Raw genomic sequence first — 23,096 nt, 5'->3', positions numbered from 1 at the left:
AGTTAGTTATCCAAAAGCCTACGATATGATACCCAAATACATATGATGTGATATGATGTGATGTACACATATGATATATATGATATGATGTACAAATACAATACATATGTATCAGATACATGTATTATTAATAAAAGGATAATGATATTTTAACTATTAAATTTTGACAATTTTTTCTTACATGAGGTGTCATCTTCTAAGTAATTTTAGAATATTAAAAATAAAAAAGTACAAAGATGAAAAATCACTTAAAAAATGACACATAAAATTATAAAAGAAAATTATCAAAATTTAGTAGTCAAAAAATAATTTTCTTTAATAAAATCACGCGACCCACTCTAAAAATGATTAATAAAATTTCTGTCATGAACCCTAAGAATCACGAGCGTTGGTCTAGCTATGAAGGCTATTGTGTCAGACATGAAAATAATCTTGATAACTATAGGCTAGGAAATTTAATGATATTGAGATAATACAGGGATTGTTTGTAATATTGGAAAGTTTAAGACTTTGAGAATCTTGACTTCATTGGTACTATGAGTAATCGTTATAGATTTAGTGTGAATAAGGATGAACTATTGAATGCCCAAATTTTCAAAACATTTGCAGAAGGGTATTGCCTAAATGGGGAAAACTATGCTGATCGATTTCTATATTGATCATTCTCTTTCATAGATAAGTGTTGTTTTTCATGATCAAGTCGTTGCTCAGGTTTCTCAGGTGTAGGGGAGACAAGGTAGAGATTGTGAGTCAGAGGTCTCAGAAGAACTGCAAGATTTTTCTTATGTAGGGGTGGTGGTCCTCGTTGAACAGTTTCTAGATTGACCATTCATAATCTATTTAACAAAAAATAATAATAATAAGACAAAAACTTTCGTTGAGTAATGATTTCAATATATTGTAATGCAAGAATATTAACAAAATTCTTCAGTTGGGATGGCAGATGATACACACATTACACCCCAACTACATTACTAAACAAGATGAAAATATGGAAACTATTATGAGCAGTTCTTCCGGCCATACCAAACATGGGAAAGAGTTACATTACTTTTGCATCAAATGGATCTTGAAAATATAAAAACCCTGTAGCAGTAACTGAGAATGGAACCAAAACAAATGTGAAAATTTAGGCTGACAAATCACTCCTCCGCCTATAAATCTCAACGCCTAAGTACTCAACTGGACCTCGAACTGCCACATGAGGCTTTCCAACCTTCACTCGAACAGCTAAAATTTCTTTATGATTTGTCATAGTTGCTATTGCAATTTTTTGGGCCACTGATTCCAGAAGGTTGTGAGGTGACCCTTCAAGAACTTCCTTGGCTATACTGTATCACAAGTAATTCACATGTTAATAAGATTACAGCGACTAAATTAGCACACTCAACAATATGAAGAGTGCCACTAGAAGTTTGTGCAATGAAATGACGAAAGCAGAACAAAGAGGTTCTAAATTTGTTGGCCGCTCACTCATATATTGTTGTGTAACTGACTGTATCTGATAAGTGATCAGTTTTGCCAGCAGCTGCGAGATCCATCCAAGCATCTATATCTACCACGAACTTCTGGCCCAGTTTCCTTTCTTCTGGTTTTGCTCCATGAAAGCCATAGAATGATAATCCCCTCAGTACCAGTTTGTCTCCCCATGTCAGTGCATCAGATTCCATTTTAGCTAAAATAATTGACAAACAGAAATGTAAGTTTGGTGTATTTGATTTTAAAAATAAAATAAAATATAAAATAAAGTGTCCTTTGTTAAACTATTTCCTACTGATTCACAGTGAACCATTGAATTGCTAAACAGAAAATGCTTTAGCTAATAATCAAGACTGAAACATTGAAACTTGACTTGCTCGGTATCATATACATGTACACCATGCACATTCGAGTCTAGAATGTACTCTGTTAACCACACAAGTATGCAGTAAAAACATAAGTTGTCATCGTTTAGCACCTTTGTGCTATTAGGGGAATCACAGGTTCAGTACCAGAAAAGGTCTTTTATTGAATTTTATACGACTTAACCCAGTCAACCAAACAGAAACATAAACTTAAAAAAAACCCTTCCTAGATATCCAATCAGACCCACTTTCTTCTGGCCAAACCAAAAATACCAAAAGCTTATAGTTTTAATTGAAATAACTAAAATCAAAATCCATACAGATAACATCATTATGGCGAGTAGAATAAAGCGATAAAGGCATCTTTGTAGCAGTTTCACTCTGTTTATTCATCATTTTATGTTGGGATGAGTTGTGATTTCAGGCTACGAGTTTCAAGTAAATAGACTTTTAACATAGTATAGCCGAAACAATTTATACAATCCACAATGTCTAGTTTTTCTGGTTTCAAACTCTACGTTTTATTCATGTGAACAAATTAGTTGTGATTCTCATAGGCGCGATAATTTCTTTTGAAGCAACTACACAGCTGAAGATTGAAACTGTCACAAAGATGCTTTAGCCCTTTATTGTGTTAAAAAAGACTATTATAAACTATTTGACATTTGTATTTAAGCTGAAATAGTAAGAAAGCTAACAATTGTGTTAAAAAAGAGCAGGACTTTAAACTGTTAAGGGTTATATTATATCTACGAAAAGTATAAAAAAAAAAATCTGATATCTAGAACAGAGCATATTTTAAACCAATATAAAGATAAGCATGACATCTCTTAATAACAGAGAGCTCCCTAAATTATTGCATAATTTGAAAACATCAGTCACTGATATAAGTTCTACAAAGGACATCGATCACTTCCTAATTGAATTTTCTCCATTATACTATAATAAACTACAGTTTTACGTAGTGTGTATTTTTAGTTAGTACCATTCACAAAACAACAAACAATAAAGCAGATTTAGGACCCACTTGTTCACCCAAGAGAGGCTCAAAATGCCACCAATAAGTGAAAATGATGCAGATCCCAATAAATTGCAGTAGACAAGCATCTCAGTATATTTATTTAATCTGTTTTTGAAAGTCTTACCTCTCAGAAATTCTTTCAACTGGTATGATAAAAATCTAGAACTGCTCAAAACCTTGAGAACAACGTCCTGCAATTTTAAAACTGCAGTAAAATGTACCAATGAGTAAAAATTATAATAGAAAAATATTAGGCGGTATTGAAAATATTTATCCCAGGGGACAATACTATATATGCTCACAGTTTGGTAAAGCCATCATGCAACCCATTATAATCAAACACAGTACCAGATATGTTCATAGTTACCAACACAATCAGAGACATTTATATCACAAAAGCTGAAGAAAAAAACACTCACTTTGATCATCAAACTTATGAATCCAGATCCAACTCCAAAAGTATATTTTGGAAACCAGACCCAAAATCTGCTAAAGTATTTGTCTAAATAATGGACAGTTGATGATGGCATTGATGTAATATTTACTGCATTTACTTACACGTTTTTACTACGTCTTTGAATTTTACCAAAAAAAAAAGTTCTATTGGATGGGAATAAATGTGTCAAAAATTTGGAATCAAACATGTATTTTATTGTTGAAAAATCAAGCATATACTTAAACATATAAAGAATGGATAGGGCCTGTCTATTCTAGACAATTTGATCGAGATCTGCAAAACATTATTCATTCACTTCGTGCATTTCATTTATCAAGCATTTCATTATTTCCCACAATAGACCTTCAAATATTTAAGTTAAAAACAGAAAGCTCCGCCCAAGTGCATGTCAAATCCAGAACACTTCTTAACATAATCTATCCATCACACACAAACAATTTAAGCACCAAATGCCAGCCATGCATTCACACTCCTAAACTACTCAAATAAAGGCAATGGAAACAGAACATTCAACCCCTTCCCAAATCAATTTTTAAAGCAATCCCCCCACGTAAACTCAAATTCAATTCACCATCACAAACAGCAGAGTAATCGCAGAAGAGTGACAAATTCAACCAGAGAAGGACTCTCCAAAACTTACATCAAGAAATGAATTAATGCATTGCTCGTTTTAGTTGGATAGTTAGATGAATAAATTTAGTAAGCTTTAAACAACTATGAAGTCCTTTCCATGTAGCCACAAGCTATGTTTGAGGTTAAAAAAGAAAAAAACCGTAGCAGATGGGCAATGGGCAATTGATATTTCCGACGATGGATGAACAAATAATTCATGTGTGAATAGAACACGAAAGAAAAGGGATTGAAAGAGGAAAAAGAACCTCGACCTCGCTCCTAAGACTGTGTTGCCAGAAAGTAGCAGCAGCTGCGCAGTGAAAAGGTTTTTCCTCTCTTTGATAAACCTTTCCCTTTATGCTTAAGATATTAGTGCTCTTTTACTCCTACCACACGTTTAAATCAACTTTTCAGATTGGATATTCAGAACTTATTTTTAACAATAATGTGATTATTAAAAAATAAATCTTTAGGGCATAAAAAAATAAAAATGATGTAAAATAGTAAGTGTTAACCACTTCTATAAATTTGTTGGATGTTGAATTATCACTGTACTTCTCAATTATCATCATTGTCTATCAAATCTTTTGCATTTCATGTCTAAGAAAATAGATTTTGTATATTCCAACCCTAAAGCACGATGATCTTGATTAATAGTGTTACAACTTTTTTAAAATAAAATAATTTAAGTGATAATGATATCTAACAATATGATTTATAATTTGAAAGGTGAATCACTATTGCATATTACTGCTAATAAGAAATATGTTTAATAATTATATTTAAGAGTGAGAAAACACTAAATTGTCAAATTCGATCCACAATTATCTAAATTTATATTATTTTAGGTTTAGGTTTATCTCAAAAAAAAATTATATTTATTGATTTTAAGTTCAATCTATTTATTTAAATTTGAATTGGATCATTTATTATTTAAAAATCTAAAATTAAGGCGTGTTATGATCATTTTAAGTTATGTTATAAAAAGCTAATTTTACTTTTTCTCTTTTAATCGGAATTTATGAAGATCATCTAAACATGGCCTAAAATTTCTATACGGCCCGATCATTATTCGATTACATCTTCAATTAAAATGTTAGGAATAGATGGTAGTTCAATATATTTAACCGAAGCACAAGCTGCGTCTATTTTGAAAACGTAAATAAGCTAAATCTAAATCTAAATCTAAATAAGCGTATATTTAAATGAGACCTAAATCTAAATTTATTTTTAAGATAAAATCATAAATATGTCTAAAACATTATTATCATGACATATGGATTATTACTTAACATGAAAGAGCTTATAGTTGACTATACATGATTTGAAAAATAAACGAGGCAAAAAATGTGTAATTTTCCATTTATAATGACGGTTTAAATAAACTACATCTGCTAAAAAAATCGGTTAAACATTTTTAGGATGCATATGTACATGCGACATGTGTAATTAATCTAACCTCAGGGTTTAAAAATTTAAGTGCTACCCTCTTTTACCTGTAGCTTCTAAAAGCTGTACAATATTAAATTCTTTGCATTTCTCTTCACTTCTCTCAGTAAAACCCAACCGGTGCCGCTTATGCAGCAATTTAGAGGAAATCAGAGAACCGCATGTATTGGTCTGAAAAGCCTGGAGCATTCCATGTAGCTGTGACTAATTTTACACAATTGCCTCCAAAATATTAATCTAAACTTTCCTGTAGAAAAGAACATAAGCAGCAGGAGTCTTTATCGTGTCCTCGTTAACAGCTTCGACTCTGCTGTCATCAAAATCATACCATTTATCATCGCCATACTGCAACAAAATAAAAACTTATTAGTAGAATGTGTAGAATAAACTAACCATTGAAAAACATTGGCGAAACAACCCAAAAAACTATCAACTAAAATAAATCAATGTGATTGTACTGCATATGTCACTTACAATTGTCAAACATTTATTTACTACATGAAAATTATAAAACTATATGAACAGATTATGTGCTCTAACACCTCTGCCAAAGCTCTTTTACCACACCACAGGACACTCGTATCATGAAATTGTTTGCCATTATAGGGGACCTGTTTTTGATTTGAAAAATGTTTTCATTTCATGTTACAAAAAAAATTGTTCCTTGAATATAAATATTTGAAATAGAAATTGTGGAAACGGGAAATTCAGGTAACAATGAATGAGTACATAAAAGCAAACAAATGTCTTCTCTAACCAACAAAGCTCTTGGTTTTTCTATGGATACATAGTTACATCCTAATATTATAAAAAAGAAGAATTCATTATAATGTTTTAACGGAGTTCGAGATATTACAAATTGTGAGGTACTTACTCGGACAAATGCTGTATAGTGACCTCCTCCTAACCCTCCATAATGACAACTAATAGCGTATAACACATAGCGGTTGGTAGATTGACTATTCCCATATGCTACATATGTTGATAAGTCCAGATTATTAATTGGGAAATCAACAAATGTTTCCAGTTTGTTCTTCAAGTATCGGCTGTATGAGAACCTCTTCAAATGAACAACAAGGACCTCAGGCAATCTCCAAAGATCTAGTTTTTTAGTTGCTTGCTGAGGTTTTTTGCAGGTAGGACAGTACCTTGTGTACACCAAATTGCAATATTAAACATCAGAACGACTGTAATATACATCTTGTCTTCAGCATACAGGACATTGATTTTGATTAACATAGAAAAAACATGATGCCAGTAGTGTTGAAGAGGCTATGTTCTAAAGCATAAAAGAATAAAATCTCCAAAGATAAAATAACAGAAACGATATATTATATATCAACTAACCACATGTCTTCTGGCCCAAGAGGTTCTTCTTTCAAGAAGGCTTCAAGGCACTTGTAAATAGAAACTGATTCTTGTATTCTCTTAGTGAATAGCTGGGACTTGAAAACCTCGGGCAATGAGTCAAGCAGAGATGTATTATACATTTTAAGCATCTTATCCGACCACACGACAACTATCTCAGGCCCTTTCCTGGTCAACGTTGTGACTGTTAATGGTTTGTCCAATATTAACTTGGCATTCTCCATTCCATGTAAATAGAATTCAAAGTCAGTCGACAAATGTATGCCATCATCTGTTCCAACGATTGAGTCTGCATCGTTTCCTATTGCGCAGGAGTTAGTAGTATCCCCCAATTCATCATCTTCACTTGGTCTTTTACTGATACCTTCATTATTTTCATAATCATCCGATACATCTTTGGCACGCATCAAAAATGGATTGATTATCTTCATAAATTCCCTTTGAACATCATATCCACAAGAAATATTGGACAACCTTGTAACAAGGGGAATACCAAACAAACTTTCCTTCCCAAAACTGTAATACATGACACAATAAATTTAGTGCACCAAATAAAAACACAGTTATTAATGTAAGCAAATTGAGAAACGACCGACAGAATAATTTCAAAAAGCAGACTCACCTAACAAATAAGCAAGACATTTAACACCAAAATTTGCTAGCATAAGCATTTCAGAAACAAAAGCTATTGCAGAAGACCCGAAAACGTGTACGCTCTACACTCAAGGCATATCAGCACAACTTGTATAAACCAACCATGTTAACATTCTTAGACAACTAGGTAGGCTGTCTGGGTATTAGGATAAATTTATTATGATGAAGTCTAAAGAGTTTTTAATCTAAATCTTGGAGCGGTGAAAAATGTGAAATTATTAAATGCTTGGGGGCAATACTAACGTTTTTGATTCTATAACTATAGTAGATATATATAATTATTAATTTTAAATATACAAATAAAAATCATTTTAGTTGTATCCTAACCAATTTATTTATAGTTTTAGTTTTTCTTTTTCAAATAAACATTCATAATCTTATTTATTTTTAGACACGTATATCCTTGTAATTAACAAAAAAAAATCTCAGTTATTTTAAATTATCTCTCTTTTATTTTATATATGTTTATGTTCTAGCAAGAAGTATGAAGGGACTTATTGCCACAAGCATTCACGGTTTAACTCATGGTGGTGAGACTGTGTTTCTCTCCCTCTCAATTGGGTGTGCCCTACTTGTTATACAGGGGCGGTTAGTTATCAAAATTTTATCTTTGATCCTTGTTTTAAAGACATTATTATTCAATTAATTGGAATAATATAAACTACGTGGATTTTACGCACTCCTTTCTTTAATGTTCACAAAAAAAGATTCCTGCCATGAGGTATTTGGCAACGTCTTTGGGACCAACTTGAACATCCTGAACTGGATCGGTATCTTCATTCTTCAACCAAGTTGGAAGAATTTCTAGACAACTTAGTGTTAACTTTCAACCCATTCCAGCTCAGTCAACATACTACTGACCAAATTATAACACTAACACAACGACCCTCGGCCAAAGGACGATCCAGTTTATAATTTTTTAACTACCTATCATTATTTATCAACATTCTTTTATCTTCACCATTAAATTAAACTTCAATTTTTTCTTCAAAATAAATTATCAAAAATAAATAATAGTGTTTCCCACTACTTAAGTTGTTGGTCTGTCACTTTAGGAGTGCTCCCATGAATTGACGTCATACCATGAGACAAAAATATTCTATCATATCATGATGGCCACAGTGGGATCAGTCAGTACTTCTGGCCCTAGGGCACATGATGGTTATTCATGACATGCACAGAAGGATATTCAAGGGATGAAACAAATTACTTCTCTGTAAATGGATTGGAATCGGAGTATAGAGAAACTTACTTTTCCACCGAACGTTCATGGACAAAAACAACCAAGGGAGTAGTTTCAGTATCCTTCGGCATTCGGTAAGCGACAACTTTATCTTGATCTCTAATATCACCTAATGAATCAGAAGGATTCTCGAATACTCGAAAAATTTTATTCCTGTATATCTGCAGAAAACTCCATAAAGTCATAATTATAATTATAATAAGAATACAAACAAAAATGTTTACAAGGCCTAGTAAATTATAATTAACATATCTCAAACAACGTTTTTATTTAATTTCTAAATTTTGCAACATACCTCAGCCAACAAGAGGGTTTCATCTTCTCTCAGAGAACAAGAAGTACTCAAAGCCCCTATAAGATCCTTCAGTGTTCCACATTTAGGTACTGTTACCGTAAGTGTAGAAGGCAATGTAATTCCGTCAGTGCTTATGACCGTCAAAGTCATGGTCCGTATCGTTGTAGAAGGTAAAGGCAGAGATAGATACATAAAAGGGTCAAATGTGATAGAAACCTTCTTGCAAATAGGGCAAACTAGTGTTGACCGAAACTGACCCTACAAGATAGGGGAACAAAGTTTAGATTTGTTATAGCTTCCTATGAACTGTATAGCTTTTACTTCGGTAATAAAACTTAAGAAAAATTAGTTAAAATCTCATAATTATGATTGTAACCAGTCAATGAGTTCTGTTCTGTGCCAACTAGTAGTCAGTTCACCAAAACAATAACTTCTATAATGAAAATCCTCTTCCCAATAATAATTTCATAATCTGGCTTGCAAGAAATTAAAATATCTGAGATATCCATTTGATTGATTCCGTCAAACTTTCTAATACGTCTCTGGTAAAAAGAAACACGGGATGCCGAACCCAAAATTACGTTAAAAATCTATAGAAGAGATTCTCACATCACAGAGGAGAAAACCCCTATAAGACTCACTTGGCACAAATCAACTACTATGGAGTCATTGCGAGCAAGGTGATTTCGCCAATATTCTTCTGCCACTTCTTCATCTGGACGACCATCTGCATCCTTAACTTCATGATATGGCTTGCGTTTCACTCGATTAAGGTCTTCATGCAATCCATCCAACAAAAAAGCAAGAAGTTCCTACATGCCAGAAACTTCAATGTTCTATAAAATTATTTCCTCTCGTGTCAAAAAAAAGAGACAATTCATCAATGATAGGAGATGCCCATGGAAACTACAGCTGTTTTAACACATTTTGCATCAATAAAAATATATATTATTATTACGACCACTACTATTATAAGAAGAAAAAGATGAAAGTATACTTGAGAGTCATGCTGGCTATAACCACTAAACTGAGGAGCAAAATTAGCCAGTTTCGTCTTGAACGTTCTCGGTGCAATGGGCATAGCTCTGGGAACCCAGAGTTTTCTAAGCAAGTCTCCAAAAGCTAGGGCTAGTTCTCCCTGAAACAATTGCGAAGAGAAAAATAAACAATGTAAATTAACTAAAATAGAGCAAAAAAAATTATGTTTAGAAATGAGACTTCAAATTAAAAACAGAAAATAAACAGCTTACATTCATCCCCAACGGATTTTCATAATTAATCTCTTTATGGTAATCTCCAAGGAAAAAATCAACAAGCTTTGGGGTGTGAGCCAGACACTGAATGGCACTATTCATAAAACATGTATTTCCAAGATTCTGTAATCCTGTCAAGCCCAAAGATCGAATTGCTCTATAACTACTACCTCGAAAATAGTTGGCTGTTATGCAGGGGGGTACATTGTCAGTGCTTCCATTCATTGTAACAGAACCACTGCGTGAACATTCCATCTGAGACCTATCTAAAATCATCTCATTTCCCCCATTACCCCTCATAGAATCTGGAAGCCCATGTACTTGTAACTCCAAAGTAACCTGAAAAGACATGATGCAGCTGAAATGCTATAAACAGCCAGAATATCTGTAACTGGTATTTTCGAACCTCATAACCAAACTATAGATAGAGATTAAAAAATAAAATTTAAATTTATCAATTACATAGATTGATTCCAATATTCCCCAATTGGTTAAACCAAACATTTATTTCCTTGCTATAACACATCAAAATTGAAATTTCTTCAACAAACTTATATCAAAAGAAGATAAAGAAGAAAAAAGATGGATCACCAACTACCTCTTTTACAGATTGACCAGAAGAGTCAAGTGGCAATCTTGATTTGTCATTCAGGAAAAACTGTGTCGTCTGCCCTGAGAAGTCCCAAATATGCATCTGCAACATCAATAAAATAGAGTTATACAATACCAATGTATCATATAAAAAACCTATAAAACAATAAAATCAATAGATGACTAACTCACTGGGTTATATGAAGAATTGAAAATGTCACATGCTTTCTCATAGAAGTCAGCCACATTTTCCTGAAATCATGCCAGCTATTATCAATTATTGATTGTAAATGTCTACTTTAAATAAAAGACAAGATACAATTAAAGCGGCAGGAAAGTCAATAATTCAACCTTTTGGCTTATTTTTGCTTCCAGTGAAGTAGTTTCCCATGAAACAAATATCTTAACTTGCAAGGGGAACAATTCTAGCAAAAAATCCTCTGCATTTGAGAGGCTTCCTACATCTTTCACTCCATTATTAGAATCATTATACCTACAAGAAGAGTGAGATAAACGATGGATCAATTTTCTGCATCTGTATGCTATATGTTCTTGTAAGAAACATCTAGAAATGTTTTTTAGCTTGAAAAGGAAATAATCTGGCAGGAGAGCATTCATCAGTAGAAGACCTATAATATTGTTCATTGCTGTTAAAATCATTTTTCTAGTGGAAAAGCAGCAACAAAATGCAAATCAATGTTGGATTTCTATAACTACGCATAGAATGATTCAGAAAAGTGAATTGTAGCAACACATAACAGATACAATGAAAGGGAAGGGGCCAGAATAAATGGCATAAAAGGACGTAGCTTCCCATTCATAATAAAACCTTATGGCTGGTGCATTTAGTGTCACACAGGCACTAAAGAAAGACAAGCACACTCCTAGCAAACAGGGTACCTTATTGCTCCACGACTCATTTACTGCACTCAGTTGTTCTTGCAGCCATTTCTGTCAACACCATACGATAATTACCCACAGGCTGTATTGGAGGAACATTTATAATCTGATCCTTAAATAATTATCCACCACTTCAACTTTTCAGGCTCTTAGTATTTGCTTACCAGCTTGAGGAGCAAGAGCAGGTAAAGGATGTGATTGTGAACTATTATGTCTGTGCATCTCCTAGGGTTGACTTAGTATCAACTAAGGTCTCTAATAAACCCTTGATATAGTGGGTACGGCCTGGGAACACACATTTTGGCCTTGTGGATGGAGACTACATCTTAGAGCTGAAATTGCAAAGCACACCAACACCCCAATGGACTTCCTCAATCAGACAATTATCTAGACTATCCCATTAGCCAACTTCTAATCCAAAAAACGAATGAATGAGCAAATAATAGAAACATAGACACCATGCCTAAAACATGCAAAAACCCACAATCCCTATAAACACATCAAAACATCGTTTAATCTCAATGAAACAGCACCTTCAAGTAAAAACCGCACCATTACGGTGACTCACCGTTTGAGTGTTCGCAACCAAAATCCCTCCGGAACCAACGCATACTGACGACCAGAAACCCCAATCTTGTGGCGCTCCTCCTCCTTCCTCAGATGAAGCAAAATTTCGGAGTCGGAATCGGAATTACACGTCACCGTATAAAGCACACCCTCTCTTCGATCAGCTTCATCTGCCGCTTCCACCAGCCACCTTCAGTCCACCAGAACAACAAAATCAAATTCCCACAAAAAAGAACAAAATTTCCAATGCAAGCAATTGAAAGAATCCGAAAGACATTTTTGGTTTTCCCTGACACAAATAATGAAAAGAATGATTGAGTGCGGCAGGTACCTGTAGGGGAGGAGGTAGACCCTCTCGTGGGCAAAATCAAGGTCGTGGTCTTGGAGGAAGCGGCGGTGGGGACGGTAGGGAGAGGAATCGAAGTCGTCGGAGAGGTAGTCGGAGAAGAAGTTGTCCATAGCGAGGAAGGGTAGGGTTTGGGAGAGTAGGAAGCGAACGAGGGACTTGCAGAGATGATGAAGAGTGGAGAGAGAAACAAGAGCGAGAAAACGGGTCGGTTTCGGAAACAACCAGCGCAAACGGAGCCTCTCAGAAAAACGGGTCATAGAATTGCGCTCCCTTTAACTCCTTTTCGGTCCCTCAAACTCACCATTATCACGTTTTAAAACAGCAATCACACATTTCTAATTTTTTCGCCCACCTTTTTTTCAAAAACATAAAATAAAATTAATCCTAATATTAATTCATAAATCCATTAATCTGATCGTAATTTTCCCTTATATGATTATTGTCGCTTTGGGAAATGAAACCCCACCTGGAAGATAAAACACACTTTTATCACAATGGATTTCAAATCAAATAAAGATATAACGTGTCAAATCTTTTAATTTGAAATTAATAATCTTAATTTGAAATTTGAAAAGTCGTGCAATTTTCTATTAGTGTATTTAAAGATTAAATTGATAAAAAAAAATATGTGTAACCAAACTTAAATTTATTGGCTTTTCTTATGCAAGGAAATAAACAAAAAAAAATAAATCTAAATAAACAATAATTCCTTATCTTATCTAAGACTTCATTAACAGAAATAGGAGTACTTAATTAATCTTTTCGACTGAAATGTTCTAATTAGTTCAAATTTTTACAGTAAAATTAGTCAATTGAAAAAGATTATCTTCTTTAACATCATAGTCTTTTGAACACAGTCTTCATATGTATGCATCCAATTCCATTTTTTATCCCCATTAGTAGACCTTATTATTAATATGTATTTATACCCAAGTAAAATTTGTAAAGCATAACTAAACCATGAATAATAGATAATATTTTTATCTCCAAAAGGACTTCCTTAAATATAAAAAAACTTATGAATTCATCCTTTATACTTATCATGAATAACACTTCACAAGTACATATCTCGTATTTGAGACACCAACTTCCATACAAATTTATCTCAATCGTCATGGGAGAATAATAGTACTACTTTGGCATCTTTAGAATGAGGTTATTTTTTTAAAGAAAATTATTTTCAAGAATTTAATTTATAAATCTTTTTCAAATTATTTAATTTTGAGAAAGCCAGAAGTTTAAAATAAAAATTTTGGACAGTTAATATATATATATATATATATATATATATATATATATATATATATATTCACTTTGAAAAAAATTACAACAAAAAGTTAAGGAAAGTTATGTCCTCTTTAAATCCTTAAAATGATTTGTAACAATGCAGTGTTGTTTTGTTTGTATGTTAAATATGATTAATATTATTTCATTTGATATTATATACTTATAGATACAAATCTAAAATCTCTTTTTTTCATAACATATTTCATTATTTTAGTAAATGGTGAACTTTAATTTTTAATTCTTTTTATAAATTTATAGTTCAAGTAATTTTTTACTTTTATTAATATTCAAATATGAAATTAGAAGTTGAAAAGAATTTTTTAAATTTTTTTAAGTCAGGCTGTTGTCCTACAAATTCATCTCATGTAAGCAAGGGCGGATCTTGAAAAAAAAATGTTATAGGAGTTAAATTATTATATTCGATCATTAGTATAATATTTTAAGAAATAAATTTTCTAACTGAATTGATAATTAGTCTAATATTTCAAAATATGTGAAGAAGTAGAGTTTATCTTCTTTTTATTAATAATTTTTTTATCACTTTTAAAAAAAATATTTTTTATTATTTATCAATATACTTTTCTTTTGTAAATAAGATTAAAAACTAATTTATCATAGTATTTTTTTATAATTGAGACACATAATTATCGAAAGAAAAATATATTATAGTCAAGTCATAATTAAAAATCATTTATGAAAAAATACATAATAAATTATTTCTTTTTCTTCTATATTCACAAAAAAAGTAATATACAAAAAAACTCATGAAATAAAAAATAATGTTTTTTCATTATTGAGATAAGAAATAAGGAAGAGATAGAATAAATGAGAAATTAGAGCATAAATAATGAATTTGTTTTTAACTCATTTTTTTCTTAAAAAGAACATAAAGAAAACATGAGAATGAGAAATGATTACAATATGAGAGTGAAAAATCATTACAAGTTGTGAAGAACTAAAAAGATAACGAGAAAGAAAATAAAAATTATCTTAATAATTATTTTGTTTAATTACTTTTTTGATTTGTGTTTTGGTTTCAAAATGTTAAATTAGTCATCCATTTTTTTAGTTTCAGTTTGGTCCAAATTATTGAAAAATTGATACAATTTGATATTTTACGATAAATTTCGTTAAAATTTTTAAAACAAATCAATGACTTTTTTATTAAAATCAAAACTCTTAACATAAATTATTTGCTTTGTTGGTGTAATTAACATAATAATATAATCAATTTTTGAAAAAAATAAAACCAAAAAAGAAATTAGACCTAAATATTTTTATTTGTTATTATATTTAATTTTATGTTTTATTATCTAACACTAAATATTATGTTTTATAAAATAAATAAAAAAATATATAATTTAATTTTCTTCAAATATACTTCTTACAATTTAATAAAATTTATATATATATATATATATATATATATATATATTATAATTAGAAAATAAATAAAAATTTTGGGAGGGAGGCCCCTCCCTGCCCCGTTAAAATACGCCACTACATGTAAGTCAAAAGTATCCCATATTTTTTATATGATACCGGTATGCTTTTTTGGCGGAAAGGATCGAACCAACATTTTTTTCTTCTTTTCCTTTCTTTTTAAGGACCAAGCCACCTTATAACTTCTTATATGAACTTGTTGAATATTCAACTAGTTAAATTATTAAGACCGGAGAAAAATTATGTAAGAAAAGAACAAATTTTCAAGTGCATACGAAATAATTGAACTATTGAGAAAGTGGGTAAATAATTGTGTAACAAAATATTTTTTATTCAAATAAAATAAAACTAAAAGATAAAAGAGAATAGTAAAAAGAAAATTAGTTACTTAAAAAAATGTATTAGCAAATTTGAGATGAGAATAAAGATGAAAATGAGAACGAGAGAAATATGTATATATTTATTGATTTTGAAAATGTGACAAAACCCTGACTTTGTAAACACAATATTTCTTTGGTTCGATCTCAACACATTGCAGTGAAACTTAAAAATCTTTCTCAACTAGCAGATTATTGGACATTTTTAAGAATTGCAAAATGTGTTCCTAATTTTTCTATTTGGCGTTCATTGCCCTGATGCTGACTTCCAACCCTAATGCAGAATACTCACGGTGTAAATAATTTGGCTTGCTCCATTAGTTTTAACAGGTAGTATTTTGTCTTTTTCTTGTGATTCCAAAATAATTTTAAGGGTTAAAAATATCCGTGGAATTATAACTTTCATCGGAAAATGTAATGAGTTTCTAATCGAAATTTTAATATAATTTAGTCCCTTAAGTTTAGAAATTTATAAGATTTAATTCTATTAATAATTTTTTATTAAATTTATTTAACATTTCAAATATTTTTCGTAATTAATGTCAAAGCAAAAATATATACAATTTTATTAAATGAATTAAATTCATATATTTTTAAAATTTGAAAATTAAATTAAATTATTTTGATAAAATTTTCACTCAAAATTAAAGACAAAAAACATATTTAATCATACTTTTAAATATGTCAATAAAGACTAATTTTATAAGTTTAATTATTTCATGCAAAATTTAATGCTACAAATTTTTAATTGTACAAAATGTATTCCTTTATTATTTTTCTAACCCATTTTTTTTGTCTTCTCATATTTGTAACCGGGATGAGATAAAGGTTTCTAGTAAGTTTGATGATGTAACGGAAAAAATTAGTTGGATATTAATACATTTGGAAAATAATTCATAAAAGAAAAAAGATTTCAGAATAAAAATATATTAAAAGTATCAAAATTTAAATTGATTAATTTTATTTTATTTACTATTTAATTATAGATTATATTTTTATATTTTAATTATTTATTATATTAGAATAAAATAATACATGTTTTATTATATTTTAATCAATTACATTTGTTTTTTTAATGAATTACCGAATTAGAATTCAAGTATAAATTATTATAAAATTTACATAAAGCACATTATTTTAGTTGTTATTGGCGTGGGGAAAAGTTGGATGTATAGTTCTTTTTTTCACGTGATTTTGTTGTGGCATTTTTTCGCTTGTTATTAAGTTTCCATCATGATCAATGATATATATATATATATATATATATATATATATATATATATATATATATATATATATATTAATTGATTGATAATGATTAAATGGTAATATCTTTTGTACATATTTGATAACTAACTATATTTCACATTTGCTTTTATTATCTTTTCAACCTTTATTTTAAATTTAAAAGTTGTATAGATAGATATCAATTTCACATACGTCACTTACTTAATTCTTTCATTTATTATTATACTCATATATTTTACAATTTTTTGAAAAACTTTACTCACCCTGCATCAGACAATATTTTGTAGATAGATCTCTTCTTCATTATTCCAAAAACAAATAAACGGAAATTATTCTTTATTGATACATAAACTTTGGTATATATATATATATATATATATATATATATATATATATATATATATGTATAAAACGAAATCTTTGATATTAAAAGAAATATATGAATTTCTAAAATCGACAGTTGTATTAAATTAAATTTAGGATATACATGTGTTGCATAAAACGCGAAACTATAATTTTGTTAGAAGGAAAAAAACAGAAAATAGTGTTAGATATGATATGTATATTCATTAATCTAATCCAGTCCACCAAACTAACCAACCAGTAACAAAGCACACACTGTTTCTTAAAACTCAAACTAACGACTTCATCTCCATTGGCATGTGTCGTAGCGCAACCTATGATCGACCAAGTCACCTTGTCGCATTCTCTCCATAAATAAGTCAGCAATAACCTTAACCTTGTTTCTTTCCACCAACACCATTTTCGCTTTCAATATTTTTTTTGGGAAACGATAGAATAATACAACAGTGAGAAAACGGGAGTGACCGATGGTGGTGAAGACGAAGAAGTGGTGGCCATGGCTGTCGCCCGTCTCCAAGAAGTTCATAGTCAGGTTGATTGTGCGGAGGCTCCAGGGCTGTGATCTGCTACCGAACGCTGCACGGGAAGGTTCCAGATTAGTCGTGGAGATTCGCTGGAAGGGTTCTAAGATGACGCTCGGCTCTCTGCGGCGAAACTCCGCCGCAAGAAATTTGACGAAAGAGGCCGTGGTGGACGGCGCCACCGTGGTTGACTGGGACGAGGAGTTTGAAACGTCATGCAATTTGAACAGCGACAAGGACAATTTCTTTAAGCCCTGGGAGATTGCTTTCACTCTCTTCAAGGTACGTCTCTCTCTATCTGTCTCAATCAGATTTGTTTTAAAATTTATAAATTGGATTCACCAGTTAAGAATAAAAGACTTTTTGAACGTGAATTTGGAGATTGGGGATTTAGTTTTATCATACGTATCTACCACATGTGTTCATATTGATATTCATTACACAGTCTAAAAATACTATAAGATACTATGTCAATGCGTTTAGATCAATCTCTTCCTTTCTATATTCATACACCGAATTCTTAATTGTATTTTTAGCAAGTTTAATCTTCATTTATTTACAAGACTTTTATATTTTTAGAAAGTTTACATTATTCTTTATATTTTATATTTTTACGAAGTCAACTATTTTTTTACTTCTATAAAATCAACTATTTAAACCTACAAGATTTAAAATTAGTTATTTAAAAATTGGATTCACCAATTAGAAAAGAAAAAAAAATCCTTGAACGTGAATTTGGAAATTGGTGATTTAGTATTATCGTACAGAAAGTTTTATTACAGTTTTTAGTAGTATGGTGATTTTGGATCATCGGATTCTTTTGGGTTGTCACCGGAAGAAACAAACTTTAGAGGACTAATTTCAGGTTCATGAAAAAAAAAGTCATAAAAAGTTATTTTAAATATTAATTATATGAATATTGTCACAATATTAAAAAATATATGTTTAGATAATACATACACAAAAATATCTTCTTAGGATGTAATATTATCATTGATCTCACATCTTCTAAAGATATTGATTTATAATCTATAACAATATATAAAGGGGATTCCTTTTTCTGTGTTCATTTTTCATTTTTCAATTTTATCTTTAATTACTATTTTAAAAATTAATTATTTTATAATTACTTTTTCTGTAATCGTTTTGTTTTAAATTTTTTTATTTTGACTGTTATTCTAAAAACCTTTTTAAACAGTTATTTTATTTAATAACTATTTTAAAATTTATTACATATATTTTAAAAATAAATATTATTAATCTATAAAAAAAATGCGAATTAATTAGTCTAAAAAATATTAATTTTTACATTTTTTAAATAATACGATTTCAAGAAGGTAATTTTAAAAAATTGTACCTAATGTTATTTTGAAGTGAAAAAGTTATATACTTAATTTTAGGTAAAAAAAAAATATAGTTGTATATTTCATTAAATAAAAATTATTTATATTCATTAAATAAAAAAAATTATGTAACTGAAAAATAACGTTAAAATTGTTATGAAAAATTGTATCCCTTTTCTAATAGCATGGATGAAATAATATGTTTTCAAGTTATGTCGCAATCATATCAGGTTAGCGTTAATTCGTTTACTGTGTTAGCAACATTACTGTTGTTTACTTATTGGGTTTTCACTACAAATAGGAGATTTAGTCGAAATTTTTTGACTTTTTCTTCTGTTGCTAACTTCTGGTTGACTTTAGATGATATATGGTTTTTGTATTTTTCTTTTAAAGTTTGGTCGATTAATGAGTGACGAATTTGATTTTCTTTTTCTGTAAACGGAATTTGAACTGTTTTCTTTTGCAGGGATCGGATCGGAAGTCGAAAAGCAAGGTTGCTGTTGGAACGAAATTATTGAATATTGCTGAATTTGCATCGTCAACGGATCAGAAGGTTTTTGATTTAAACATTCCACTCACTCTAACCGGAGGTTCTGCAGAGTCCTCTCCTTTACTTTGTGTGAGTCTCTTTCCCAGTATTTTCCTGTGTTCTTTCATTTCATCTCATGCATGCTATAGTGTACAATTATTAAAATAGTAGCTTTCAAGTTTTTGTCTTTGCATTTGTTACAACGGATTTTGATTGTGTGCAGATATCAATTAGCTTGACAGAGCAGAGAGTTTCCCAAGAAATCTTGGATTCAGTTCAGAGATCTACAGTGTCTGTGCCATTGCGCTCAGCCAAGTCAGCAGAAACAAACTTGGCAGAAAAAAATGAGTTTTCTACAATTGGTTGTATGAAAGTAAAGATTTTGACCGAGTTGGTATCGAAAGCAAAAAAGGGGTATCCTGAGGAAGAGGGAAGTGAAGGTAGATCCTCTAGGAGTGACGGTGGTGAATACAATTATCCTTTGGAAACCGATTGGTTTGGTGATTCTGATGATGAATGCGAAACAGATGAGGGGAAGGAGAATTCCAGTGTCAGTAAGTCATTTCGTTATGGAACGTTGGCCTCTGCAAATGCTGGTGAATCTTTTAATTCCGAAATGAGAGAAAATTATGAAGACTGGGTTTATTACAGCCAGCCGAAGTTTGATGATGGGTGTTCACAGATGGAGGATCCTTCTTCTTCTTCTTCTTCTTCTTCTTCTGAGCCTTATTTACGAAGTTCTAAGCGCAACATACTTCCATGGAGGAAGAGGAAGTTGAGTTTCAGATCTCCAAAAACTTGCAAGGGAGAGCCATTGTTAAAGAAGGCGTACGCAGAAGAGGGTGGTGATGACATAGATTTTGATCGTCGACAACTTAGTTCCGATGAATCCCTTTCTTTGAATGTAAGAATTATTTCTGAATTGAAACTAACACTTGTTTTCTTCTCATTGTATTATCAACAAGTTTTTGGGGACACTTTTAGCCTATCTGATGTTTGTGTTAATGATTGTAAACTAACAAATACGCAAGTATGATGCATTTGATTCGTTTTAATGCAGTGGTACAAGACCGAGGAGGACACATCTGTGAGATCATCAATATCTGAATTTGGGGGTGACAGTTTCGTCGTAGGGAGTTGGAAGCAAAAAGAAATCATGAGTCGTGATGGTTATATGAAGCTTCAAACACATGTCTTCTTTGCTTCAATTGATCAACGCAGTGAGCGTGCAGCAGGTGAGAGTGCATGTACCGTTCTTGTTGCTGTGATTGCCGATTGGTTCCAAAATAATCGTGATCACATGCCTATAGAGTCTCAGTTTGATAGTCTAATCAGAGAAGGCTCATTAGAATGGAGGAAACTCTGCGACAATGATACCTACAAAGAGCGATTCCCCGACAAACATTTTGACCTTGAAACAATTATTCAAGCAAAAATACGTTCACTTACAGTGGATTTTGAAAAATCTTTCGTTGGTTTTTTTCATCCAGAAGGCATGGATGATGAAGGGAAATTCGACTTTTTACATGGTGCCATGTCGTTTGATAGCATTTGGGATGAGATTAGCTGTGTTGGACAAGAGTGTCCGAGTAGTGGTGAACCTCATGTTTATATTGTTAGTTGGAATGACCATTTTTTCATCCTCAAAGTTGAATCTGATTGTTACTACATCATTGACACCTTGGGAGAAAGACTTTATGAAGGGTGTAATCAGGCATATATCTTGAAATTTGACAGCAACACAACGATTTACAACATGCCAGATGTTCCTCGTATATCAGATGGTAAAACATCAGACGACCAACAAGAGGTATCAGATTCTAATATGAAGAAAACACATGAAGTAAACAAGGAAATAAATTCTGTTGAAGGAAACGACGTACAATTGAGTAGTGAACAAGAAGAAGTTATATGTTGCAGAGGTAAAGAAGCATGTAAAGAATACATTAAAAGCTTCCTAGCTGCAGTACCTATAAGAGAATTGGAAGCAGATGCTAAGAAAGGTATCGTTTCTTCAGAATCGCTTCATCATAGACTACTACAAGTTGAGTTTCACTATACCCAACTGTTACAGTCTTGTTATGCAACTCCAGAGGTCGAATAATCAATAACTGCACTAGACTTTAGCTTTAGCCTCAAATGAGGATTCTACTAATCACACTGTAAATTGAAATTTATGCTAACCATTGATGTTCTTATGATTTTTAAGTGAATTCGATTAACAAATGGATGCTCGTTTAAGCTTTTTGTTGCGGACAACGAGTGAGTTGAATTTTTATCTGTTATCTTTTTTCTTGGGAAGGTTATTATGTAAATGGCTCTATAATTTCCTTTTCAAGTGAATGCATATTTTTCCATGTAGAGGACAAATTCTCAACTAATAAATTCCTCTTATAAATAGAAATTACTTTTGATTTTAATACCTTGATGCCTATTTTTGAACTCATAATAAAAAAACATATGCCAAATCCACGAGTATCATCAAATATTATTATAAATAAGTTTGACATGATAATTTTAATAAAATTGTCTTTTCTATATAATTGAATTTTTATTTATTTTTTCATTTTCAGTGCACGTAAACTCATGTTTCTCCCTATTACGTGCTTTTGCCAATTCTAATGTATGTCACTGTTTATATATAAATAGTACTGGTATACATGTGACATTTACTAATGACATCAATTGACATATTGAAATACTTGCTTTTAATGTCAAAGGACTTATACGATTTAGAAGAATAAATGTCTCGTTCATAATTGTTTGAACAAAATCTTTTTTCACATTTTTTCAATTTTAATTATTGATAGAAAATAAATTAATCGTACTTGTTTTCAATATATTGTAAAATATATGTAAGATAATTATGGTAATATCTTATGATATAGTTGTTTATTGTGAGATTCTATTATATCTTATAATATAGTGAGATATTATCTTTATAGATTTTTGATAATCACAAGTAAATATATATTTTAAACAAAATTTAATATTTAAATATAAATAATTATTATATTTAAAAATATTATATAATTAATTATTGTATTATAATATGGTAACGATATAATATAATAAAATTTTCTTATAAACTCAAAATTGAATGAATACAGAACGATATTAAAGTTCATAATATAAAATTTTGATACCAAAAATATTGGAAATTTTTTTGTAGAACTCAGTTTATGATAAAAGATAATTTAATAAACAAATATGAAATTTATAAGATTAATATCAGTGTTAATGATGAGCTCTAAAATTGTAGAATTAAAAATTAAACTTTCTGACTTTATAGAATTGAGAATTAGATATTTTGATGCGTATAATTGTAATTAGAAAAAAAAAATATAAAAGTTAACTCCACGAACAATTAAAGATCACTATA

General features: G+C 30.8%; 3 protein-coding genes across 7 annotated transcripts; 1 reads left to right on the top strand and 2 right to left on the bottom strand.

Annotated features, from left to right (window-relative positions):
* Window positions 1-872: 872 nt before the first annotated feature.
* Window positions 873-4,344, bottom strand: LOC114177007 (dihydroneopterin aldolase 2-like). 4 transcript variants are annotated; one of them, XM_028062226.2, is made up of 4 exons: window positions 4,201-4,344; window positions 2,990-3,070; window positions 1,474-1,675; window positions 873-1,331 (listed from the first exon to the last, which is right to left on the bottom strand). In XM_028062226.2, the coding sequence occupies exons 3-4, from the start codon at window positions 1,668-1,670 to the stop codon at window positions 1,130-1,132; spliced, it is 399 nt and encodes a 132-aa protein (XP_027918027.1). In that variant the 5' UTR covers window positions 1,671-1,675; window positions 2,990-3,070; window positions 4,201-4,344; the 3' UTR covers window positions 873-1,129. The 4 variants fall into 4 exon arrangements, with proteins under 4 accessions (XP_027918027.1, XP_027918035.1, XP_027918052.1 ...); XM_028062234.2 differs by having other exon boundaries at window positions 4,207-4,328; XM_028062251.2 differs by having other exon boundaries at window positions 2,990-3,056; window positions 4,207-4,225.
* A 922-nt stretch (window positions 4,345-5,266) lies between these two features.
* On the bottom strand, window positions 5,267-12,894 carry LOC114191678 (ubiquitin carboxyl-terminal hydrolase 8-like). Its single transcript, XM_028081021.2, has 13 exons — window positions 12,586-12,894; window positions 12,256-12,444; window positions 11,139-11,280; window positions 10,980-11,039; window positions 10,795-10,890; window positions 10,194-10,535; window positions 9,941-10,081; window positions 9,585-9,755; window positions 8,944-9,201; window positions 8,658-8,809; window positions 6,731-7,267; window positions 6,258-6,531; window positions 5,267-5,728 (listed from the first exon to the last, which is right to left on the bottom strand). Exons 1-13 carry the CDS (start codon window positions 12,858-12,860, stop codon window positions 5,621-5,623), a joined length of 2,745 nt encoding a protein of 914 aa, XP_027936822.2. The 5' UTR covers window positions 12,861-12,894; the 3' UTR covers window positions 5,267-5,620.
* A 4,822-nt stretch (window positions 12,895-17,716) lies between these two features.
* Window positions 17,717-21,992, top strand: LOC114176202 (uncharacterized). Of its 2 annotated transcripts, none has more exons than XM_028061196.2 (4): window positions 17,717-18,124; window positions 19,652-19,804; window positions 19,938-20,618; window positions 20,775-21,992. In XM_028061196.2, the coding sequence occupies exons 1-4, from the start codon at window positions 17,789-17,791 to the stop codon at window positions 21,816-21,818; spliced, it is 2,214 nt and encodes a 737-aa protein (XP_027916997.2). In that variant the 5' UTR covers window positions 17,717-17,788; the 3' UTR covers window positions 21,819-21,992. The 2 variants fall into 2 exon arrangements, with proteins under 2 accessions (XP_027916997.2, XP_027917077.2); XM_028061276.2 differs by lacking the exon at window positions 17,717-18,124 and adding an exon at window positions 19,538-19,555.
* Window positions 21,993-23,096: the final 1,104 nt, after the last annotated feature.

Source organism: Vigna unguiculata, chromosome 1 (genome assembly GCF_037176805.1).
Source record: "Vigna unguiculata cultivar grain cowpea cultivar isolate G323 ecotype 2 chromosome 1, ASM3717680v1, whole genome shotgun sequence".
Taxonomy (NCBI): Eukaryota; Viridiplantae; Streptophyta; class Magnoliopsida; order Fabales; family Fabaceae; genus Vigna; species Vigna unguiculata.
The sequence above is the reverse complement of the archived record's forward strand: the minus strand, read 5'-3'. Positions and strand labels throughout refer to the sequence as shown.

Coding starts and splice junctions, on each gene's coding strand:
- LOC114191678 (XM_028081021.2), bottom strand. CDS start 12,860: ATGACCCGTTTTTCTGAGAGGCTCCGTTTGCGCTGGTTGTTTCCGAAA. Junction 10,536..10,794: donor CTGGTCAATCTGTAAAAGAG/GTAGTTGGTGAT, acceptor ATGTCTTTTCAG/GTTACTTTGGAGTTACAAGT. Junction 9,756..9,940: donor ATAGCCAGCATGACTCTCAA/GTATACTTTCAT, acceptor TCTGGCATGTAG/GAACTTCTTGCTTTTTTGTT.
- LOC114176202 (XM_028061196.2), top strand. CDS start 17,789: ATGGTGGTGAAGACGAAGAAGTGGTGGCCATGGCTGTCGCCCGTCTCC. Junction 18,125..19,651: donor TTGCTTTCACTCTCTTCAAG/GTACGTCTCTCT, acceptor TTTCTTTTGCAG/GGATCGGATCGGAAGTCGAA. Junction 20,619..20,774: donor ATGAATCCCTTTCTTTGAAT/GTAAGAATTATT, acceptor GTTTTAATGCAG/TGGTACAAGACCGAGGAGGA.
- LOC114177007 (XM_028062226.2), bottom strand. CDS start 1,670: ATGGAATCTGATGCACTGACATGGGGAGACAAACTGGTACTGAGGGGA. Junction 1,332..1,473: donor AGTTACACAACAATATATGA/GTGAGCGGCCAA, acceptor CTTGTGATACAG/TATAGCCAAGGAAGTTCTTG.